General features: G+C 41.3%; 2 protein-coding genes across 2 annotated transcripts; one reads left to right on the top strand and one right to left on the bottom strand.

The window, feature by feature from the left end:
* Window positions 1–2,705: 2,705 nt before the first annotated feature.
* Window positions 2,706–9,723, bottom strand: si:ch211-132e22.4 (oxoeicosanoid receptor 1). Its single transcript, XM_036583830.1, has 3 exons — window positions 9,373–9,723; window positions 8,875–9,306; window positions 2,706–2,996 (listed from the first exon to the last, which is right to left on the bottom strand). The coding sequence occupies exons 1-3, from the start codon at window positions 9,721–9,723 to the stop codon at window positions 2,706–2,708; spliced, it is 1,074 nt and encodes a 357-aa protein (XP_036439723.1).
* A 2,792-nt stretch (window positions 9,724–12,515) lies between these two features.
* LOC118816985 (OCIA domain-containing protein 1-like) lies at window positions 12,516–19,686 on the top strand. Its single transcript, XM_036583614.1, has 7 exons — window positions 12,516–12,697; window positions 12,868–12,952; window positions 15,440–15,493; window positions 15,602–15,649; window positions 15,725–15,851; window positions 17,222–17,334; window positions 19,520–19,686. The coding sequence occupies exons 1-7, from the start codon at window positions 12,581–12,583 to the stop codon at window positions 19,555–19,557; spliced, it is 582 nt and encodes a 193-aa protein (XP_036439507.1). The 5' UTR covers window positions 12,516–12,580; the 3' UTR covers window positions 19,558–19,686.
* Window positions 19,687–20,442: the final 756 nt, after the last annotated feature.

Raw genomic sequence — 20,442 nt, forward strand, 5'->3', positions numbered from 1 at the left:
AAAGCTTTCATCTCTGAGAGAGAGGAGAAAATCAAGCTGCTTCAGATCTGAAAACATCCACAGGTGTTTCTGTCCATCCTTCCACTGTGAGAAGACGACTCAGCGCTGTGGGTCTGAAAGGATGTGTAGCTGTTCAAGAAGAACCTCACTGAGAAAAGGAGACGGACACATCAAACAAAGAAGCTGAACGATGGACTGACCACCCCAGAGTCCAGACCTCAACACCACTGAATGTGTTTGATTACTTCAGAAAATGATCAACCAGCTTCTAAGACTGAACTTTGGAGGTGTGTCTGCAGATTCTTTGAGGAACTGAAAGTGAGTCTCCTGAAAAGAATGGAAGCTGGAATAAAGGTGAAGAGCGACACACTGAACACTCAAACACATCTAAACCGCTTATCCTTCTGGGTCGCGGTGGGGTGCTGGAACCTATCCCAGCTGTCATTGGGAGGAAGGCAGGAAACACCCTGGGCGGGTCGCCAGTCCATCACAGGGCAGACAGACATCTGATATTGTATTTAGTTACTGAACTACTTCCAAACTTTTTAGAATAGTAGAACTTTTACGAGCTTCTGAGAACCAACTAGACTGAATTCACAAAAATCTGTGTGAGTGTGTGTGGTCTGTGTGTGTGGTGTGTGTGTGTGTGTGTGGTGTGTGTGTGTGTGTGTGGTCTGTGTGTGTGGTGTGTGTGTGTGTGTGTGTGTGTGTGTGTGTGTGTGTGTGGTGTGTGTGTATGAATCTAGGACACTGATCGGTTCTCCTGATCACATGACACACAGTGTCCTCGTACTACAGTACAGATCATTAAAACATATGGAAAAAATAAAGTGTATCGATTGTATTTTCATGGAAACCTCAGTGGTGTTTCCATTTCCTGTTTGGAAAAAGAAAACGGCATCTAATTAACAATTCCAAATGTATACGTTTATGAACACACTATGTGGCCAAAAGTATGTGGACGCATCAATATGGAGTTGGTCCCCCCTTAACAGCTATAACAGTCTCCACTCTTCTGGGAAGCTTTCCACAAGATTTTGGAGTGTGTTTGTGGGAATTTGTGCTCATTCAGTCAAAAGAGCATCTGTGAGGTCAGACACTGATGTTGGACAAGAAGGTCTGGCTCACAACCAACGTTCCAGTTTATCCCAAAGGTGTTCAGTGGGGTTGAGGTCAGGGCTCTGTGGAGACCATTGGAGTTCCTCCACATCAAATTCATCACACCATGTCTTTATGGGGCTCACTTTGTGCACAGGGGCTCAGGCTTGCTGGCTTGCCAGGAAAGGGTCATCCCCAAACCCCCAAAAAGTTGGAAGCATGTAATTATCCCTTAATATGTCTTTGTGAGCTGCAGCTTTAACATCGCCCTTCAATGGAACTGAGGAGCCCCAAAAAACAAGGCTCATCATCCCTCCTCCTCCAAACTTTACTCTTAGCACTATGCGTTCTATTAGGACTTTGAGTGAACGCATCAATTAACGTTTAACGTTTAAGATGTTCAGCTACCCCAACATCAGACACACACACAGCTCACATCAGTCACACTAGTTGACAGTAAACGTTTCTTTTTTCCATAAACCCAACAGCTGCCTGATTGGATAAGATTGTAAATATGAAAATGTGCAGGAAGTGTATAATGTTTAGAAGGATAAAGAAAATATGTTTATGAATGAATACAATCCAATATTAACCCGATATTAATTAGATGGATATGGCACATTAGGTCAGGGCTTTGAGTTAAATTACATTTACTGAGTTTTATGAGCCACCCCCCCCCCTTATCATGTTTGGGTCCCTGTAGTCTAATTCCAGTACAGTAGGTGGCAGAAAAAGGTGAGTTTTGATTCTCACTTCATGTGCATGAGGTCCCCAGTTTTAGATCCTGGACGAGCCCCCAATGTCTTCCATGGATACAACACAATAGAAGGAGAGAAGTGGCAACATTGTAATGGAGTGAAAAGGATAAATTATGTTTAATTAAAAAGAGTAGGTACTGTTTGGGTGCTGGATCATTCTCAGACACAGCAGTGCTGCTGGAGTTTTTATTCACTGTGTCCACTCACTGTCCACTCTATTGGACACTCCTACCTTGTCAGTCCACCTTGTAGATGTAAAGTCAGAGACGATAGCTCATCTGCTGCTGCACAGTTTGTGTTGGTCATCCTCTAGTCCTTCATCAGTGGTCACAGGACGCTGCCCACAGGACGCTGTTGGCTGGATATTTTTGGTTGGTGGACTATTCTCAGTCCAGCAGTGACACTGAGGTGTTTAAAAGCTCCTGCAGCACTGCTGTGTCTGATCCACTCAGACCAGCGCAACACACACTAACACACCACCACCACGTCAGCGTTACTGCAGTGCTGAGAATGATCCACCACCCAAATAGTACCTGCTCTGTGAGGGTCCATGGGGGTCCTGACCACTGAAGAACAGGGTAAAAGGGGGCTAACAAAGTATGCAGAGAAACAGATGGACTACAGTCTGTAACTGTAGAACTACAAAGTGCACCTATATAGTAAGTGGAGCTGATAAAATGGACCATGAGCGTAGAAGGAGGTGGTCGTAATGTTATGCCTGATCGGTGTACCTCTCCAATTAGACCCCACTCTTTGTCACCACCTAGTGCCTTTGCACCCAAACATGAAGGGGGTGTGGTCACAACAGGAGTAATACAGTTCTAGCACTCATCTCCCATTGGTTAGTCATTACATCATGCAAGACATGCATGAGCAGGACTTGGACAGGCAGCTGAAGGCATCCCTGGAGTCCTCGTTGTGCTGGCGAAGGAAGATGTAGAGCAGGGTGTCCACTAGAGGGCTGACGTAGAGGAGAGCGAGGGCCACAGCATCCATCAGCACAGCGGTGGCGTAGTCGATCCGCTCACTGGACGCTGGGAATCTGCCTCTTGGCTGGGAGTTGTAGTACAGAAGCACCACAATGCTGGGCAGAAACAGCAGCGTGTAGTTCCCCAGGACCAGCAGCAGCACTCCGAGAATCTTTCATGCACACATACAAACACAGGTTCAATGTCAAATTCAAAATGATGCTTGACTTTTTATCTGTCCTCCCTAGAAGTCACTTTGGCCTTCATTACACAATCAATTCACTATATCAGGGGCTCCAAATCCCAGTCCTGGCAACCCTCTGCACATTTTTGTGTTTTCCATTCTCCGAACACCTCAGCCAGCCAGTAAGGCACTTGTTAAGCCTTAATATCCCTGCCTTTTTACACACTAAGGCTTATTACTCAGTAACTACAAAGACTTCAATGCAAACTGGCTGAGTTATTCATAGGTTATAGAAGTGTGTAATAAAGCTCTGGGCCTGCTGGTGAGCCCTGCTGGTGAGACTGGGGTTAAGAACCCTTGCACTATCAAACAAAGGATCCTTAACTGGAATCTATGGTGTTCCTGATCCAACACTTTAATCAATGAATGACCTCTGAGAGTTCCTTCTCTGAGTGACAAACCTTGCCAGAGAAGAACCTCATTAGCCTTACAGAACAGCTGTGAAAGGGTTAAACCAAAGGTCACCAAATTCATCGAACTTAAAGTAACCAGAAATGGTAATACTTTATAGTACAGCCCTAAAAAAGATGGTTCTTCAAGGGTTCTTTAGTAACAGGAATGGTTTTAGAACCATGAGTTCTAAATAGAGACATTTGCATGCTCAAATTGTTCGTTACATGACGAAATTGTTCTTCAGATTGATGGAGAATGTGTTACAAATGGTTCTATTTAGTATCTTTTTTAAAAGGGTTCTGCTATTGTGTAAAAGCTTGAACCCTTCAACGTTCTGCTATTGTTATGATGTCAAGCTTGTTGCAACAGAAGAACTTGTTTTGGTGTCACATGGAACCATTTTCAAAATGGTTCTATATAGAACCATATACAACACATTCTCCATCAATCTGAAGAACCGTTTTGCAATGCAAAGAACCCTTTACGCACAAAATGGTTAACTCTAGGACTTATGGTTCTAAATAGAACCTTTCCCATTTCTGAAGGACCCTCGAAGAACCATCAACCATCAATTAATCAGAAAGTAACAAGCCACTAATCAGGAACAAATGAATGAGTCGTATATAAACAATCATACGATTAAATTACTGAGCATTAATTTCTGAATGAAAATGAAGGTAATAAAGGCTTTTTTCAATGTCTGAATTTATCAAATATTAATGTGTTATTTATTAATAGTACAAATTTATTTATAGAATTTGTACTATTACCTATGTCATTCTGTAATATCATGCTGTTACCTACGTAGCTTATGCGGCAAGATTAACATGAACTGTTGTGTTTATTTAGTTTATCTACCAAAAACAGGCATTTTATTTCATTAAAACTGTGAGTTGTCTTAATATATTCTACCTTCTCATAAATAAAAATGCTTATTATTCAGTAGCTACAGGGATTTCAATGCAAACAAATGGATCTATTCTTAGGTTATAGAAGTGTGTAATAATACTTTGGGTCCACCGGGGGGCCCATGGCTTGTTAAGGGGATTTTGGAATGAAACTCCAACTGTTTTCACAGCCGAAAACTACAGATATATTTCTTCACCAGTAGATGGCAGTGATTGCGGTAGTCTCTATAGGTCAAGCAGCCATAGAGGCTGTTTACACCTTGCATTAACATGCGTTTTGTGATTGGATCACATTAAAAGCCAGGTGTAAACACCCCCAGGACGCACTGTGAGCGGATTATGATCAGATCACTAAATGGGGACGCATTTTAGTTCAAAGTGGAATCCAGGCAAAGTTTATCCAGATACTATTCAGACACAAAACACACATTAATGCGAGGTGCAAACAGGCTTACAGAGTCTTGAGTAAATATTTTCATGAAATATTACTGAACTAAAAGCAGTTTTGACCGGCATAAAAGCATTTTTCTTACTTTTATAGGCGAGTTGGTAAAATAATGCATGCACGTATTGTTTTATATACACAATTTGTGTGGCAGATGTAATGTTTACATGTGGTTTTGCCTTGTCTGAGTGTTACAAGTTTTATGCTCATGTGCATTTTCAGGCCTGACGTCTTAGAGCAATGTGTAAAACACATCACCGCTCTACGGTTTCAGTTTCCATTTCCCAAAGGCTTTAGTCGAATGTTTTTCCTCCTAATAAACAGACACAGGTTCAGCTCTGTCTCCTTATTATTCACCACGATCATCGTCATGGTGATTAAACAGATAAAATTTCAGAGTTAGGATGTTTCTGTAATATGGCCATCATGGGAACCCGGGTCTACTATATGAGGGAGCTTCTAGAAATCTAAAAAAGGAGACTAATTTTGTTCACTTGCAGAGACTCTCCAGGTGCCCCATCAGGAACCCGAGGAGCTGAGGAACAGGCAGAGGTAATAGGACGGCCTGTGGCCAGCAGAAGGAGCCACATGGGGCCACGGCCACCAGACTAGACCCAGTCTTGGGGCTCTTGAAGAAGGTGAACTGATCATGGGCAAACTGGAACACCTCACACATTCTCAGAGCAATGTGTTACTAGTAGGCTTAGCTCAGGGTCGCAACCCAAATGTTTAGAAGAGCCATTTTGTCCTTTCAAAAAAATTGAAACCACTTTGGGAGCCACAGCATTTTATGTTTGTTTTACCATCTTGGCTGTAAATGTGTCCCAGCATGTGCTGATGTACTAGTATAGGCTAAAGATATAATATAAACGAAAACGCAGACTTACTCTGCTCTGCTTTAAGCTTTAGCTCAGCTGTAGCCGCTTTCCTTGCATCTCAGGAAACTTCTCCGCAAGTTTCTTGTAAAATGTCTCTCAATGTTTGATTTTTACGAGGCTGAAGTCGCTTCTCATTTGCCAGCTTCTTGTTCGAATTGTCCCGTTTACGAATTGTCCATTTACCTTTAATGGTGCCTGAGGTGCCAGATTGTACTGCTGTGCCATTTAAGGTGGAACGGGAGAATTTGAACGAGAAGCAGGAGAATGACAAGCTGACTTCAGCCTCGCAAGTTGTTGCAGATTAAACGTATGAGGAAGCCAGCTGAGCGCCATTCATCTCCAAACTACCGATGTTCGCCTTAAATCTCTCTCTTTGTCGTTTCGTTATCTGCATTGCTGTGTGTCCGGCAGTCTGCGTGTTATAACGATTTTACAGCAAAGGAGGATTATGTTATGTTATGTTATATTGTGTTATGTCATTTTACCTAAAAATCTAGTTTTGCTACGGAGCCGCAGCAGCTCTGCAGCAGTGGAGAGATTATTCAGGCCTGATTCTCACCCCAAACAGAGCCAGAGACACTGATGAGAATTCTGAGGCTAAAGTGTTGCTGAAGTTTAAAGGACTATGAATGTCTGTATCTTACTGAAATGTTTAAGCTGGAGCAGTTTTATTTCAGCAGTTGACAATGCTTTGCACAGAATTGTTTGGTTTGTATTCAGTTATATTTGTTGATTTCTGTTAGGAAAAATCTGGAATGATTGACTTTGCCCTAAATCTAAATTTTTGTTGGATATGACGCCTTTGGTTGTGTAAGTTTGATTGTTGGTTACACTTAAATTTACTTTTTAGTAATCCTTTCGTATGCTTGCAGCTTTTCAGTTGTTTCTTTCTGGCACAGGATTAAATACAGTGTCTTGTTTACACTGTCAGTTGGGCTTGTTTGGTGTGTCAGGTGGAGAAAACATTCTGACAGTCGCACTTGAAAGTGGCTAAAAAGTAGTCACTACTTTTTCTGGAAAAGTATCTAAATTGTAGCGAGCTACAAATTTTGGGAAAGTAGCTACAAAGTAGCTAACTACTAATTTTTCAGTAGCTATCCCAACCCTGCTGTCGGGACATAACTTCGTATCACCATTTTTGTTGTTCCTCATTTTTTGGCAAGCTTCCCTTTACATTGTGTCAAAGGTTCATTATGACTGGACTAATATAAATGCCCCAAAATAACTAGGAATAAATCATTTCCTCGTTAACTTCCATTGGAAGTTAAGAAGCTTTTTCTTCCTCCTGTAAAGTGGCCATTTTGGAGATACAAGGTTTTGTTCCAACAGTGATGATATAAGTGTAAAAGTCAGAAGACAATAACAAAATATTTTTAATTCCTTTGGATTTTGTCAATGTCCTGTTTTTATATAAGCCATATGAGCGATCCCTGTTCTCAGAGGGCAAAAAGAAGGCTGTCGTTTTGTTGAGTAATGATTGACACCTACTAATTTGTTGCCATTTAATCTGTACCATAGTCAGAATAATTAAACGCTTTACTTTAGGGGGCACAAATATGAATAACCAGTATTTAATCAGTAATAAAGTGCAAATGGTTCACCACTTTGTTTTAGGAGGCATAAACATTAGAAAGTCATCATGAAGAATCAGTGTTTAATCAGTGTTGAAGTGTGAGTTGGTCACCCGTTTACTTTAATTCTTCAATTGATTCGATTGATAATTGATTCTTCAAGGGTTCTTTAGTAAAGAGAATGGTTCTATTTAGAACCCTAAGTTCTATCTAGAATCATTTCCATGGAGAACAATGGAGAAAGTGTTGTATATGGTTCTATATAACACCCAAAAGTGTTCTTCTATGGTTATGATATTAAGCTTATATACACTCTCTTAAAAAGATGGTTCTTCAGGGGTTCTTTAATTTAGAAAATGGTTCTATATTGAACCATGAACACTAAAAGAACCATCCGCATGATTGAAGTGTTCTTTGTATGGTGAAAGAGTTCATCAGATTGATGGAGAATGTGTATAGAAAGGGTTCTATATAGCAGTCGAAAGGCTTCTTCTATTGTTATGTTAAGCTTGTATAACATAGCAGAGCCCTTTTGGGTACTAGATAGAACCATCCATAGCACGTTCTCCATCAATCTGAAGCACAATTTCATGATGCAAAGAACCATTTAATCAAGCAAAGCGTTCTTTCAGTGTACATGGTTCAATATAGAGACATTTTCTATTTACTAAAGAACTCCCAAAGAACCATCTTTATGAGAGTGAATAGCAGAACCCTTTTTGGTGCTATACAAAACCATTTTCAACAACACATACACATAGACATATACAACACAGTCTCCATCAATCTGAAGAACCCATAAGTCATGCAATACTTCATAATTACCTGAGGGGTTTGCTCAGGTTTCTTGGGGGTAAGGAATACTTAAACCTGTGCAGGACAGGGGCTGGATCTGAGAACCTCTATTGAAAAGAGAGTTCTGCAGCAGAGGAAATCAGTAATGGTTCTAGAAGGCCTCTGTCAAGCACTTCTCGTGATTTCCCAGCACAAACCCACCTAATTCAACTCATCATTTAATTACTCGATTTAGTTACAGTCTCCAAACTGTACAAAATCCAGGGGCCGTTTTACGGAAACTTTCTGTTTTTATCTCCTATGTTAAGACCTGACAGGTCAAGATAAGATTTAGGAATTTTATCTTATTTTACAGCATCTTATCTCAAGTTAGGAAACCTGCTCGACTGAATCAACACTTAACTGTCATGTCTGTTGCCTAGCAACCGATCATCCGCACACAGCTAAAAAGTAAACGTCATCAAAATAATGTTAAAAATGTAAGTTACAGCTACTGTTACTGATGTAAAAAAGTCAAAACAAAACTAAAGTGTGATAAACTGGAGATCATGAATATTGTGAGAGCGCCTCCTGCTGTTTATCAGAGTGTCGCCGCTCTACGGTTTCAGTTTCCATTTCCCAATCACTTTAGCCGAGCACGCTAACGTTAGTCCTCCTGATAAACAGACACACGTTCAGCTCTGCCTACTCATTATTCACTAGGATCATTGTCATGGTAATTAAACAGATAAAAGCTAGGATGTTTCTGTAATACGGCCACCATGGGAACCCAGGTCTACTATATGAGGGAGCTTCTAGAAATCTAAAAAAAGGAACCTTATTTCGCTCGCTTGCAGAGACAGATGTTGAGCGACGCAGGACTCTCCAAGTGCCCATCAGGAACCCAAGGAGCAGAGGAACAGGCAGCAGTAACAGGACGGCCTGTGGCCAGCAGAAGGAGCCACATGGGGCCACAGCCACCTGACTAGATCCAGTCTTGGGGCTCTTGAAGAAGGTGACCTGATCATGGGCAAACTGGGACTGCAGGATAAGGAAGACACCTACAGACACCCACACACCTCCAGAGGCCAGCAGGGAATGGCGGATGGTGCGCCTGCAGCGGTACCAGAGTGGCCAGACCACCAGCAGGTAGCGCTCTAGAGCAATGCATAACATGAAGCCAACACTAGCTGCCAAGCCGAAGTAGAAAATGACAGCAGGAACCGGGGAACGTTCATCGTAGAAGGTTGTAACGGACAACATGCTGTTCTTTGAACGCAAGGAAAGATAGATGGACGAGGCATCACTGTAGAACTTCATGAACGCTGGCCGCACCGCGATCTGGATCAAATCGGACGCGAGGAGGTTGATCACATACACCGGCGCCACATGACCAGCCCTGACCAATCGAAACAGGGCATATGAGGCCAAGAGAACTGTGGGTAATTCCACAGAGAATGTTGCCCACCCCACAGCCTGTGTGAGGGTCCAAGCCACCGAGGTGGGGTTGAAGGGTCCTGGTTTGGTGCAGCTTTCATTGACTACTTTACACAATAAAAGAGCCACAGTGTCAAAGTGCAGAAAGTCTACAGATGGTTCTGGTTGCACGCTTGACAAATTGTCGACGTCCTGAGGACTTTCTGTCACATTGCTTTCAGGTTGGAGAAGGTCCAGAAGGGAATCCATGGTGCTTCAATCTTTGTCAGTGATTCAGTGATCAGACAGAGCAGCTTCGTCTATCACACAAAGAAACAGAAGGACATGAACAGAAGGTGATAAAAACACCATTATACATACGCAAAAAATCTAATCTACACAATTTACCACCTTTTCCCAAACGTAGTCGACCCACCAAGACATATTTGGTGTCTAAAGTTTGCTTCCTTAGTTTTTCACCAGAGCTATGAAGCTAATGTAGCTAATAAGTAATGGAAGCTTATGTACGCCAATTTGCGTTGTGCTAACTGAATGCATATCGGGACAAAACCTTGTTTCTTGTAGCATTTTTAAATTTTTGGACTAGTTTGAAAAAGGCAGTTGCCTTTTAAGTTGTGTCAAAATTTCATGATAAACGGATCATCAGAAATTGTCCAAAATTACTTGTAAAGATATATTTCTCCATTTACTTCCATTAAAAGTTGATAGAGTTTTTCCTTGTCCTGTAAAGTTACCTTTTTGGTAACTTTACAGGACTTTTCTGTAAAGATACGAGGTGTTGTTCTGGTTATCTATAAAAATGCACAAATATACAACAGAATTCTCATTCAGAAGTACAATGCATAGCTGAAAACGGCAGTTTTGGACAATTAAGGTCTAAATTTTGTTCACACATCTATTTTTATAGAATTTCTTAGCATCACTGTAAAACTGGAGAAGCGAATTTCAGACACCAAACAGGTCTTGACATTGGTGGTAGTTGGGGAAATTGACTAAATTTGATTTTTTCTCTGCAAAATCTGCTAAAATCCAATGACTGAGTCGGAGGGAAACCTGGGTTGGACTTACCGTGTGAAAACGAAGACGATTCAAGTCTTTTTGTGATGGGTTCTTGCTCAGACGCGACCTGATTCTTCTTCTTCTTCACATGCTAGAGGAGCCCCTCTTATATAAATGAGAGATCTGCCTTAGTTCATGCAAATCCTCCCTGTAACCACTACTATAGAAACTACAGTACAGTCTGCAGATCACCTGTACTGTGACACCATCAAACAACCACCAACGCATCCAAATGTAAATCCCTTTGTATAAGACACAGCACTGCTGAATGTGTAAGCATTAACTATGATAATGCACCACACAAACACTGAGATCCCCATAAACCCCATAAAGCATTACACTAATTTACATGTTACGCAAACACTGACCACTATTCAAACCCGGCTTTGAGGTCTTCTGTGTACACAAACAAAACATAAACACGCATTGAGGTCCGTATGTGGCCGAAAGCTACCAAACACAGAGGAGTAAAGCCAAGTAAAGACCCTTAAAATCCCAGGCTTATTACACACTAAGGCTTATTATTCAGTAACTGCAGGGACTTCAGTGCAAACCGGCTGAGCTGTTCTGTGTAAGCAAACTCTGGGCCCGCCGGCGGACCCTGGCCATTAAACACAGTGTACTACCATACACTGCAGTGAAGAGATAACGCTTCGCTCCAAAAGTCTTCACTATTTGGTACGCAAAAGTTTTGGTGCCCCTGTCAAATTCCACGTTGCGTTGAATTTCTGATAAATGTGTTGGTTTAAAATAAGTTAAAACATCCTTTACAGAGAAAATACTTATTAATACACAGGTACTGTTTATTTACTGAGTTTGACGTATTAGAAAAAAAAACATACAGTGTGGCCTGTGCAAAAGTAACGGCACATTTCGTGTTTTATTTATTTCTAATATTTTAAAGTTGTGGCCTAACACTAGCAGAAAATGTCATATTTACGTGTGTTCTCTGTAGAGGACGTGTTAAAGGTGACCTACTATGCTCATTTTCGATGTCCATAATTTTACTTTTGGGGTCCACTCATCATTTTTCATATACTGTACATCTCTATATAGGACTTTCTTACATTTTGTGTGCATTGAGAAGTTTATGTGAACAAAAATGTCTATTCCCACTTTCACTTTATTTATTAAATAACTTCAGTAATAAGAAGTGTTCAGAATTCATTATGCCATATATATGTATGTATGTGCGTGTGTCGCTGCTTTCATAATCAGTTCTTGTCATAATTTGAAAATGCCTGTTACCCTTTACATTGTATCAAAATTTCATGATAAATGGACCAAAAGAAACGGCCCAAAAATACCTGCAAAAACATCTGGTTCCATTGACTTACATTAAAAGTGAAGAAGGTTTTTTCCTTCTCCTGTAAAGTTACCATTTTGGAGATACGAGGTTTTGTTCCATCAACAGCGACATCCATTATGAGTTCTGAAGACTTCTTATTACTAATTACTACATACAGTGCTTAGTGCTTACTTAGTTCTTACATATTTCTTATTACCACATATAATATTACGTCAGTGTCGTAACTAAACCTTGCATGTCCAAAATGGTAAATTTTCAGGAAAATGGAAAAAAAACATTGTTAAATTATAACGGCAGTTCGTGTAAAAATATAAGGTATGATAAGATCACATTTTATTAACCCCAAAGGGGAATCACGGATGTTTTTCCAAGTAACTTGGGATTATTTCTGTTGGTCCATTCATCATGAGATTTCCACGGAGTTGCTGGTGTTTACAAATTATGTACAAAAACAAACAAACAATAGACAGAAATCGGGGATACAAGGTTTATCCCATCAGAGACTATATAAGCACACACACATATATATATAAGGTCAAACGTGTAACAGAGCAACCCTAAACCGATTTTTTATGCATAGCTTTGCTGCCACCTTGTGGTGTAAAATAGGCACGTCCACTTCATCCTGTCGTAGCGCTGTCCGACCACAGGGTGGCAGTAAGGCGCACACTTGTCACCTTGAACAGCGCCGCAGAAGAAGCAGCGTGTGGCGTTGAAGGAAAAGGTAGAGGTTTGAAAATGGATCGATCATCTTTATCGGGCTTTACAGGGTCGGACCACCCGGGGGAGACCACCCCGCTCCCGGCAGAGCAGACGGATTACACGCCCACACAGCTGAAGTCAGCTAGCGCGAAGGTCAGTGTGGGCTGTGGATCAGAGTTTCCGTTCCACCTTAAATGGTGCAGCCGTTGACGTTCTGGCGCCTGGAACTTCTGCACCATTTAAGGTGGAACGGAAAGAAATCCAATAAAAAGCCAGTTTCAGCGTCGTTTTCTCACAGGAATGTTTGTTATTTTGATGTTTAGGGTCCCTTGGGGATGGACTACATGCCCACAGAGGAGGAGAGGAGGGTTTTTAAGGAGTGTAATCAGGAGAGCTTCTGGTACAGATGTGAGTTCACAACATTAACGCTTATAATAAAGGTAATAACAGTATAATAAGTGTGTAATAGAGTTTCTACAACATTCCTTTATGGATGTTTTAGTCATTTAGTTAATAAAAGTTTCCTACTCATGCAATAGTGCCAACGTTTTTAATGTTTACATATGTGCCAAACATATATGGACGTATTTTACAAACACATATAAAAAAAAAACACATATTTAAAAAAAGAACACATATTTTGATGTGTACTTCCTTTGCATGTGGATAGGACTGTTATTAATTATTATTACATTAGCCAAAACTATAATAATAATAATAATTTTTATTTATATAGCACTTTTAATGCCGGTGGCAGCTCAAGGTGCTTTACAGACAGATGACAAAACATAGTTATACAAGAAATCATTAGTATTTATTTAGAATCAGAAGAAAACGATCAAATTAGAAGATAAAAGGTGGAATTGAGTTCCACAGTTTAGAAGCAGAATAACTGAACGAGTCTCTCCACGTTTTCTGTATTTTACTGAGGGTGTTTGTTGAAGGTCAGAATCTGCAGATCTAAGATCTTAAACAGACAGACGCTCTGTGATGTAAACGGTGCTTTAAGGTCATTTTGAGCTTTAAAAACTAGTCACAGAACTTTAAAATCTATCCTGAATGATTCAGGCAGCCAGTGCAGCTCTTTTAAAACAGGACTGATCTGATCTCTCTGTGTTGTTTTTGTTAGGATGCTGCATTTTGTACGAGTTGTAAAGGATGTATTGTTTTCTTAGGAAGTCCAGTAAGAAGATCATTACAGTGATCAACTCTGCTGGAACAAGTTTCTCTGCATCGCTCTGAGACAGAAAAGGCCGAACTTTAGTGATATTTCTTAAATGATAAAAGCTACTTTAGTGACTTTGTTTACATGCATAATAAAACAGTTCAGAGTCTAAGATCACACCCAGGTTTCGTACTGCAGGTTTGGTAGATGAAGCTGAAGAACCAAGTTTCCCATAAATCACTTTTCTCTAAATTTCTTTATGAATGATCAGTATTTCAGTTTTTTCATGATTTAATTGTAGAAAATTTTGCGACATCCACTGAGAAATATCTGACACACAGCTGGTTAGTCTGCTAGTCCCGATCTTCAGAAGGAATAGAAATGTATAGCTGGGTGTCGTCAGCATAGCTATGAAACGTTATACTATGCTTCCTAATGACATCATCTAAAGGTAGCATGTATAAAGAGAAAAGCAAAGGTCCTAAGATTGAACCTTGAGGGACTCCACAAGAAATGGCAAATCTTTTTGATGAATGATTTCCGAGTGAAACCATGAACTGCCTATTACTTAAGTTGCCCCCAGTCATTTTCCTCAGTTATTGGATTCCTTGATCTAATTTGTACTGGGTTCGTTGGGTTGAGGCAAATTAATGGAAATAAAAGACAGCAGTAAATGCCTTTGTTGGGACTCATCATAACAACAGCTCTCATCTCTAAAATACCTAATACATTCGCACTTTTGCAGTTCCATTGTCTTGCATGATCGAGGCTGGACTGAAACATTGGTGAGGAAAAAAATCTTCTTGGGATAGCATAGCAACCGCCTAGCAACACCTTAGCAACTACTTGGGATACCACAGCCACAGCCTAGAAACCACCGATCAGGCATAACGTTATGACCCCTCCTTGTTTCTATGCTCATTGTCCATTTTATCAGCTCCACTTACTATATAGGTGCACTTTGTAGTTCTACAGTTACAGACTGTAGTCCATCTGTTTCTCTGCATACTTTGTTAGCCCCCCTTACCCTGTTCTTCAGGGGTCAGGACCCCCATGGACCCTCACAGAGCAGGCAGTATTTGGGTGGTGGATCATTCTCAGCACTGCAGTAACACTGACGTGGTGATGGTGTGTTAATGTGTGTTGCGCTGGTCTGAGCGGATCAGACACAGCAGTGCTGCTGGAGTTTTTAAACAGCGTCCTGTGGGCAGCGTCCTGTGACCACTGATGAAGGACTAGAGGATGACCAACACAAACTGTGCAGCAGCAGATGAGCTATCGTCTCTGACTTTACATCTACAAGGTGGACCGACAAGGTAGGAGTGTCTAATAGAGTGGACAGTGAGTGGACACAGTGTTTAAAAACTCCAGCAGCACCGCTGTGTCTGATCCACTCAGACCAGCGCAACACACACTAACACACCACCACCACGTCAGTGTTACTGCAGTGCTGAGAATGATCCACCACCCAAATACTGCCTGCTCTGTGAGGGTCCATGGGGGTCCTGACCCCTGAAGAACAGGGTAAGGGGGGCTAACAAAGTATGCAGAGAAACAGATGGACTACAGTCTGTAACTGTAGAACTACAAAGTGCACCTATATAGTAAGTGGAGCTGATAAAATGGACAGTGAGCGTAGAAACAAGGAGGTGGTCATAATGTTATGACTGACCGGTGAATGTTAACTGAATTTAAGATGCACAGCTGACTGAAACCTCTCTCTCCCTCAGCGGTGCCCATATCCGTCTCCAGCATGGCTCTCACACAGTTCCTAATCTCCAGAGGTCAGTTTACCCTGTTTACTGTTCACATCATCTCTCAGTAAACAAGCGGCTGCATTACGTTCGCTGGAAATGCAAATCGGGATTATGTCGTGTGTTCCTTCGTTGCAGGAACCCTGACGGCGTCGCCGCGGTTTGGATCAGTGCCGAAAGTCCTCTGTGAGTTGTAGTATCGTCATGTTTATTATCATGTTAGCACTTCGTTTGGTGCTGAACGTGTGTGTCTGTGTGTAGTCGCTGGTGCTTGTGGCTACTTCGCAGGGAAGCTCTCCTACATGAAGACCTGCCAGGAGAAGTTTAAGCGATTGGAGAATTCGCCGTTAGGAGAAGCGCTCCGGCAGAGAGCGGGACGTCGTCCACCGTGAGCGCACATACACATACAGAGTGAAATAAACAAACACAGTGCTGCGTTTTAGAGAACATTTCGCTGCTGTCGGAAGAAAAACCTCGTATCTCCAAAATGGTAACTTTACAGGAAAAGGAAAAAACATACTTTACTTTTAATGTAAGTCAGTGGAAGCAGACTTTTTCCCCCAAGTCATTTTAGGTCATTTCTTTTGGTCCATTCATCATGAAATTTACATACAATGTAAAGGGCAACAAGTATTTTTGAATTATGTTAAAAAGTAAAAAAACAGCAAAAAATGTAGATACGAGGTTTTCTTGAGACATCAGTCTGAACAGATCAGCTCCTAAACTGACCCTCATGTGCAAAAGAACAACGCGTTACTGTTTCATGTGGCTCATCCAGAAGTAAACAATGACGACTGCCAAGCTTCACTGACTGACAGCTGGGTTCATCACCCACAATGTGCTCGAGCCGTAAAAAGCGTTTGGTCACTTCTTCGGTTCGCGTCCTCGGATTCTTTAAACTTTACTTTCAGACTTTTAACTGTTCTCTGACGCTGCAGCCTCGTTCTCCTACTGCGGAGAGTTTTGGATACGTCTCTAATAATGTTTGTTCAGAAATATCACCTCAAATGTTTTTGAGTCTCAGCAGCGCAAAATTATGACGAATGTCGAGTTGGACTGATGTAAAAACCGCATGAGTTCCGATCTGGCTGTTCAGACTGAGTCGCATTGCCACAGATCGGATACGTATCGGATTTCAGTACCACATATGAAAGCGTCTCAAATCGGAATTGAAAATGTCAGATTCAGTGTGTTTTTGCTGTTCACACTGACACGCAGACACACTTCTGTGTCACATATGAGGAAAAAAATCAGATTTGGACCACTGAAACATCTTATATAGTGCAGCTTTAAATGTTCTGTTTTTTTAAGATCTTTTGAGTTCTTTTAAAGTTAAGTTGAAAGACTTAGATTTACTGAGAGTTTAATTTAAAAAAAAATGCTGACACATTTTCACGTCACTTCCAAAACACAGAAAGTTGTAGTATGTGGGCGGAGCCTTGTTTTAGCCACGCCCCTGCATTTTAGAGCAGGAAGTGAGACTGCATCCCTGTCCCTGTGGCCACATGGTGAGCAGTTAGATCTCGTTGTTTTGAAGTAAATGCGTCATAAAGTCTGAAAATCAGTTTATGACTGTAAGAAATGTCACTACCGAAACTAATATTTCCTGCAGTTAAATAACTTCTTAACAAAAGCATTGAATTTGATCATTTTGCAGAAATCAGGAATGTAATCTAGTGTCTGCCCATGTTGTACAGCCCTGTGACAATGATCAGCCAATGAACAGCTGATAACATGTTGTTCTTTGTTGTTGTTCAGGTTCGGTTGTGGTCAGTCAGAGCTGAATGAGGAACAGCGTCACTCTGAGAGTTCGTTCCAGTCTGACAGCCAGAGTACACAATCAGCACAGCACAGCTACCCTCAGTCAAAGGGTAATCTCTAATCCCTCCACTCTCCCCCCAGACGTGTTCAGTTGATCTTTCAAAATTAAATTAATGAAATGGCTGAGATGTAAACAGAGTCGTTCAGAGTGGTTTGGAGTGAAACGCTCCGTTCTAGAGAAACTTACCAAGTCAGAATGGTTCACAGTGGTGGTGATAGGAACCAGACGTCCACCTCTAAAAGGTCCCTCACAGAAAGTTCTTACGTGAAATGGCTATGAATTCACTGCCTGATGTCTGAGACACTGTTTTACAAAAGGTTTAAGAAGATTTGGCCTCAAAATCCATTCATGGTGGAAGGATACACACCGGGTGTTGCGAGGCAAAATAGTCCCCAAAGAAATTGTATTTTAGATTTTGTAATATTTTACCAACATCAACATTCCATATAAAACTCAGACGACTCCTGTAGGTTCACTGGTAGTTTTGGATAGTAAAAAAAATGGCTCTATTTGTGTTGTAGTCATGGCGACTCCTGGTTCCTATCACCAGCACTGTAAAGAAATCAGAGTCTCTACAATCAACCATTTCACACCAAACCACTCTGAATGACTCTGTTTACATCTCAACCTCTGAATTATGCAGAATCAACCCCCTTTAAATCAGCTACGTCATCTTTGGCATCTAAAGTTTCCTTTCTTCCTTGGTTTTGGTGCTACAAGGCTGTTAAACTGGTTGTATTAATTCACTGAAGTTTCAGCCTGGGCTGCTTCTTGAATAAGCCTCCTTACCACAGGTAAATGGGGGGTTTACTCCACTTTACTCCATGCCTAACAACACCCCTTAAAATCCCAGTAACACACAGGTAAATGGGGGGTTTACTCCACTTTACTCCATGCCTAACAACACCCCTTAAAATCCCAGTAACACACAGGTAAATGGGGGGTTTACTCCACTTTACTCCATGCCTAACAACACCCCTTAAAATCCCAGTAACGCAAGTCCTCTCATGGATAGTTGCTGTCATCAGCAGCAGCAAATTTAACAGTGAACAGTTCTAACCCTGGTGGGATGGTCTCTGCTTTGAGGCTGAGGTTAGCGCTGTGCTAATTGGTGGGGTATAAGCTTCCATTGTTTGTTGGCTAGTGGCTAATCTCTAACTCCTCACCTGTAATAGAGCATATTGATGATGATTAGGTGCAGAAAAGGAAGATTCTTTGCGGGGATTTGTGGAGCAGGAACAGGGAGAGCTATGAGGTCACTCTGAAACAGGAAACAAACCCCCAGCAGAGACCATCCCACCAGGGTCAGAACTGTTCACTGTTAACATTTGTTGCTGCTGATTACAGCAACTATCCATGAGAGGACTTGTGCTACAGGGGTGTTGTTAGGCATGGAGTAAAGTGGAGTAAACCTCCCATTTACCTGTGTGTTACTGGGATTTTAAGGGGTGTTGTTAGGCATGGAGTAAAGTGGAGTAAACGCCCCGTTTACCTGTGTGTTACTGGGATTTTAAGGGGTGTTGTTAGGCATAGAGTAAAGTGGAGTAAACCCCCCTTTTACCTGTGTGTTACTGGGATTTTAAGGGGTGTTGTTAGGCATGGAGTAAAGTGGAGTAAACCTCCCATTTACCTGTGTGTTACTGGGATTTTAAGGGGTGTTGTTAGGCATGGAGTAAAGTAGCGTAAACCCCCCTTTACCTGTGGTAAGTAGGCTTATTCAAAATGCAGCCCAGGCTGAAACAGTCTTTATAACTTCAGTGAATTAATACAACCAGTTTAATTAGCGCTGCTGTTTTCAGTTAGCATGCAGTTAGTCGCTCCTCCTCCTTAGATCGAGCAGTAACAGTACTGCACATTATTTGTCTACATTTTCATCTTTAGTCTTCCTTCAAGAAATTATAATCAGAGATGTGCCGATACTACTTTCCCCTTCCGATACTGATACCTGATCCTTGAATATCGACCAGTACTAAGTATCAATACCAATAATAACGCTCTCTAACCTGACTAGCTTGTAGGTCCTGGTATTTATAATGTTCCACTTTATGAATGATTGGCATTTATTTGTTGGAATTTATCATTGGTATCATTTCCTCATCGCCGTCATCAATACTGCGTTTGACTGTATGTCTAACTTTAAATCGGTGCAAGTCTAGTTATAAGGTTGTATTGAACACCGTGTAGAACAGATTTTAGGTTTCTGAAGTCTGATCTTTGCTCTTCTCTCTGTGCAGTGAAGAAAAACAAATATGGAGATGCGTGGGAGGAGTGAAGGCAGAAACGCTGTCTGAAAACGCTGCTGCTGAACGGCTGAATATCGAGACTGCTCTGTCCGACTGCACTGTAATAAATGTGGAATGTTTGCATATTTATGGATAAAATAAAAGCTGCTAAATCTACAGTTTGATGCTTCAGTTTAACTGAAACCTGTTGTTGAATAATCAAATTGTGGCATCGGCGTAAAAGAAGACGACACGGGAATCGTAGCGCCTCAATCAAGTGCTTTAATTAACCTTGCAGTATGGAAGACCCGCTGCTCAGCACTTCACCCTGACGGTAATTACCAACACTACCCCAATTACCCACAACCCAGCACAGCAGCACACAAGTAACCCATATCTACATCTTTTAACTGCACAATGACAACTATTTACAAATTACAGCATCTCTCACCGCTGCCATGGCGGTTTTCGACTTGTTCTGGCCAGATTTCCACAATGTCTTTTCCCGCTAGCAGCACAATATCGTCGACCCTCCTCCAGCAAGCTGATTGGCTCTTTGTCTTGAAGGCCGGGACTTTCTCTGCAGACAGACGCCATGTTGAGTGTTATGAGCTTCCCTGTTTGTTATTCAACCAGTGAACAGTCTCTAAACTAAACTTGAGTGTTATATTAAACATCCAGCAAAGCTTAAATAAAAAATAAGAGAACCTGTTGATGTGATTGTTTTTCCTCTGGTTTTATATTAAGCTTATTTCATTTAATAGTCTATTCAGGGGATCTTAACGTCGTGGTATTTATTTATTTACAATGATGGTTAATGCTTTCTAGGTAAGTTACAGCACTCCTTAATCCATGTAGATGTTCATAATAGATTAACGTTAGCATCTTCTCACACGAAGCCGAAGTTAGCTGCTTATTCGCCAGTTTCTTGTTTG

This window comes from Colossoma macropomum, unplaced genomic scaffold, assembly GCF_904425465.1.
Source record: "Colossoma macropomum unplaced genomic scaffold, Colossoma_macropomum, whole genome shotgun sequence".
Lineage (NCBI taxonomy): Eukaryota > Metazoa > Chordata > Actinopteri > Characiformes > Serrasalmidae > Colossoma > Colossoma macropomum.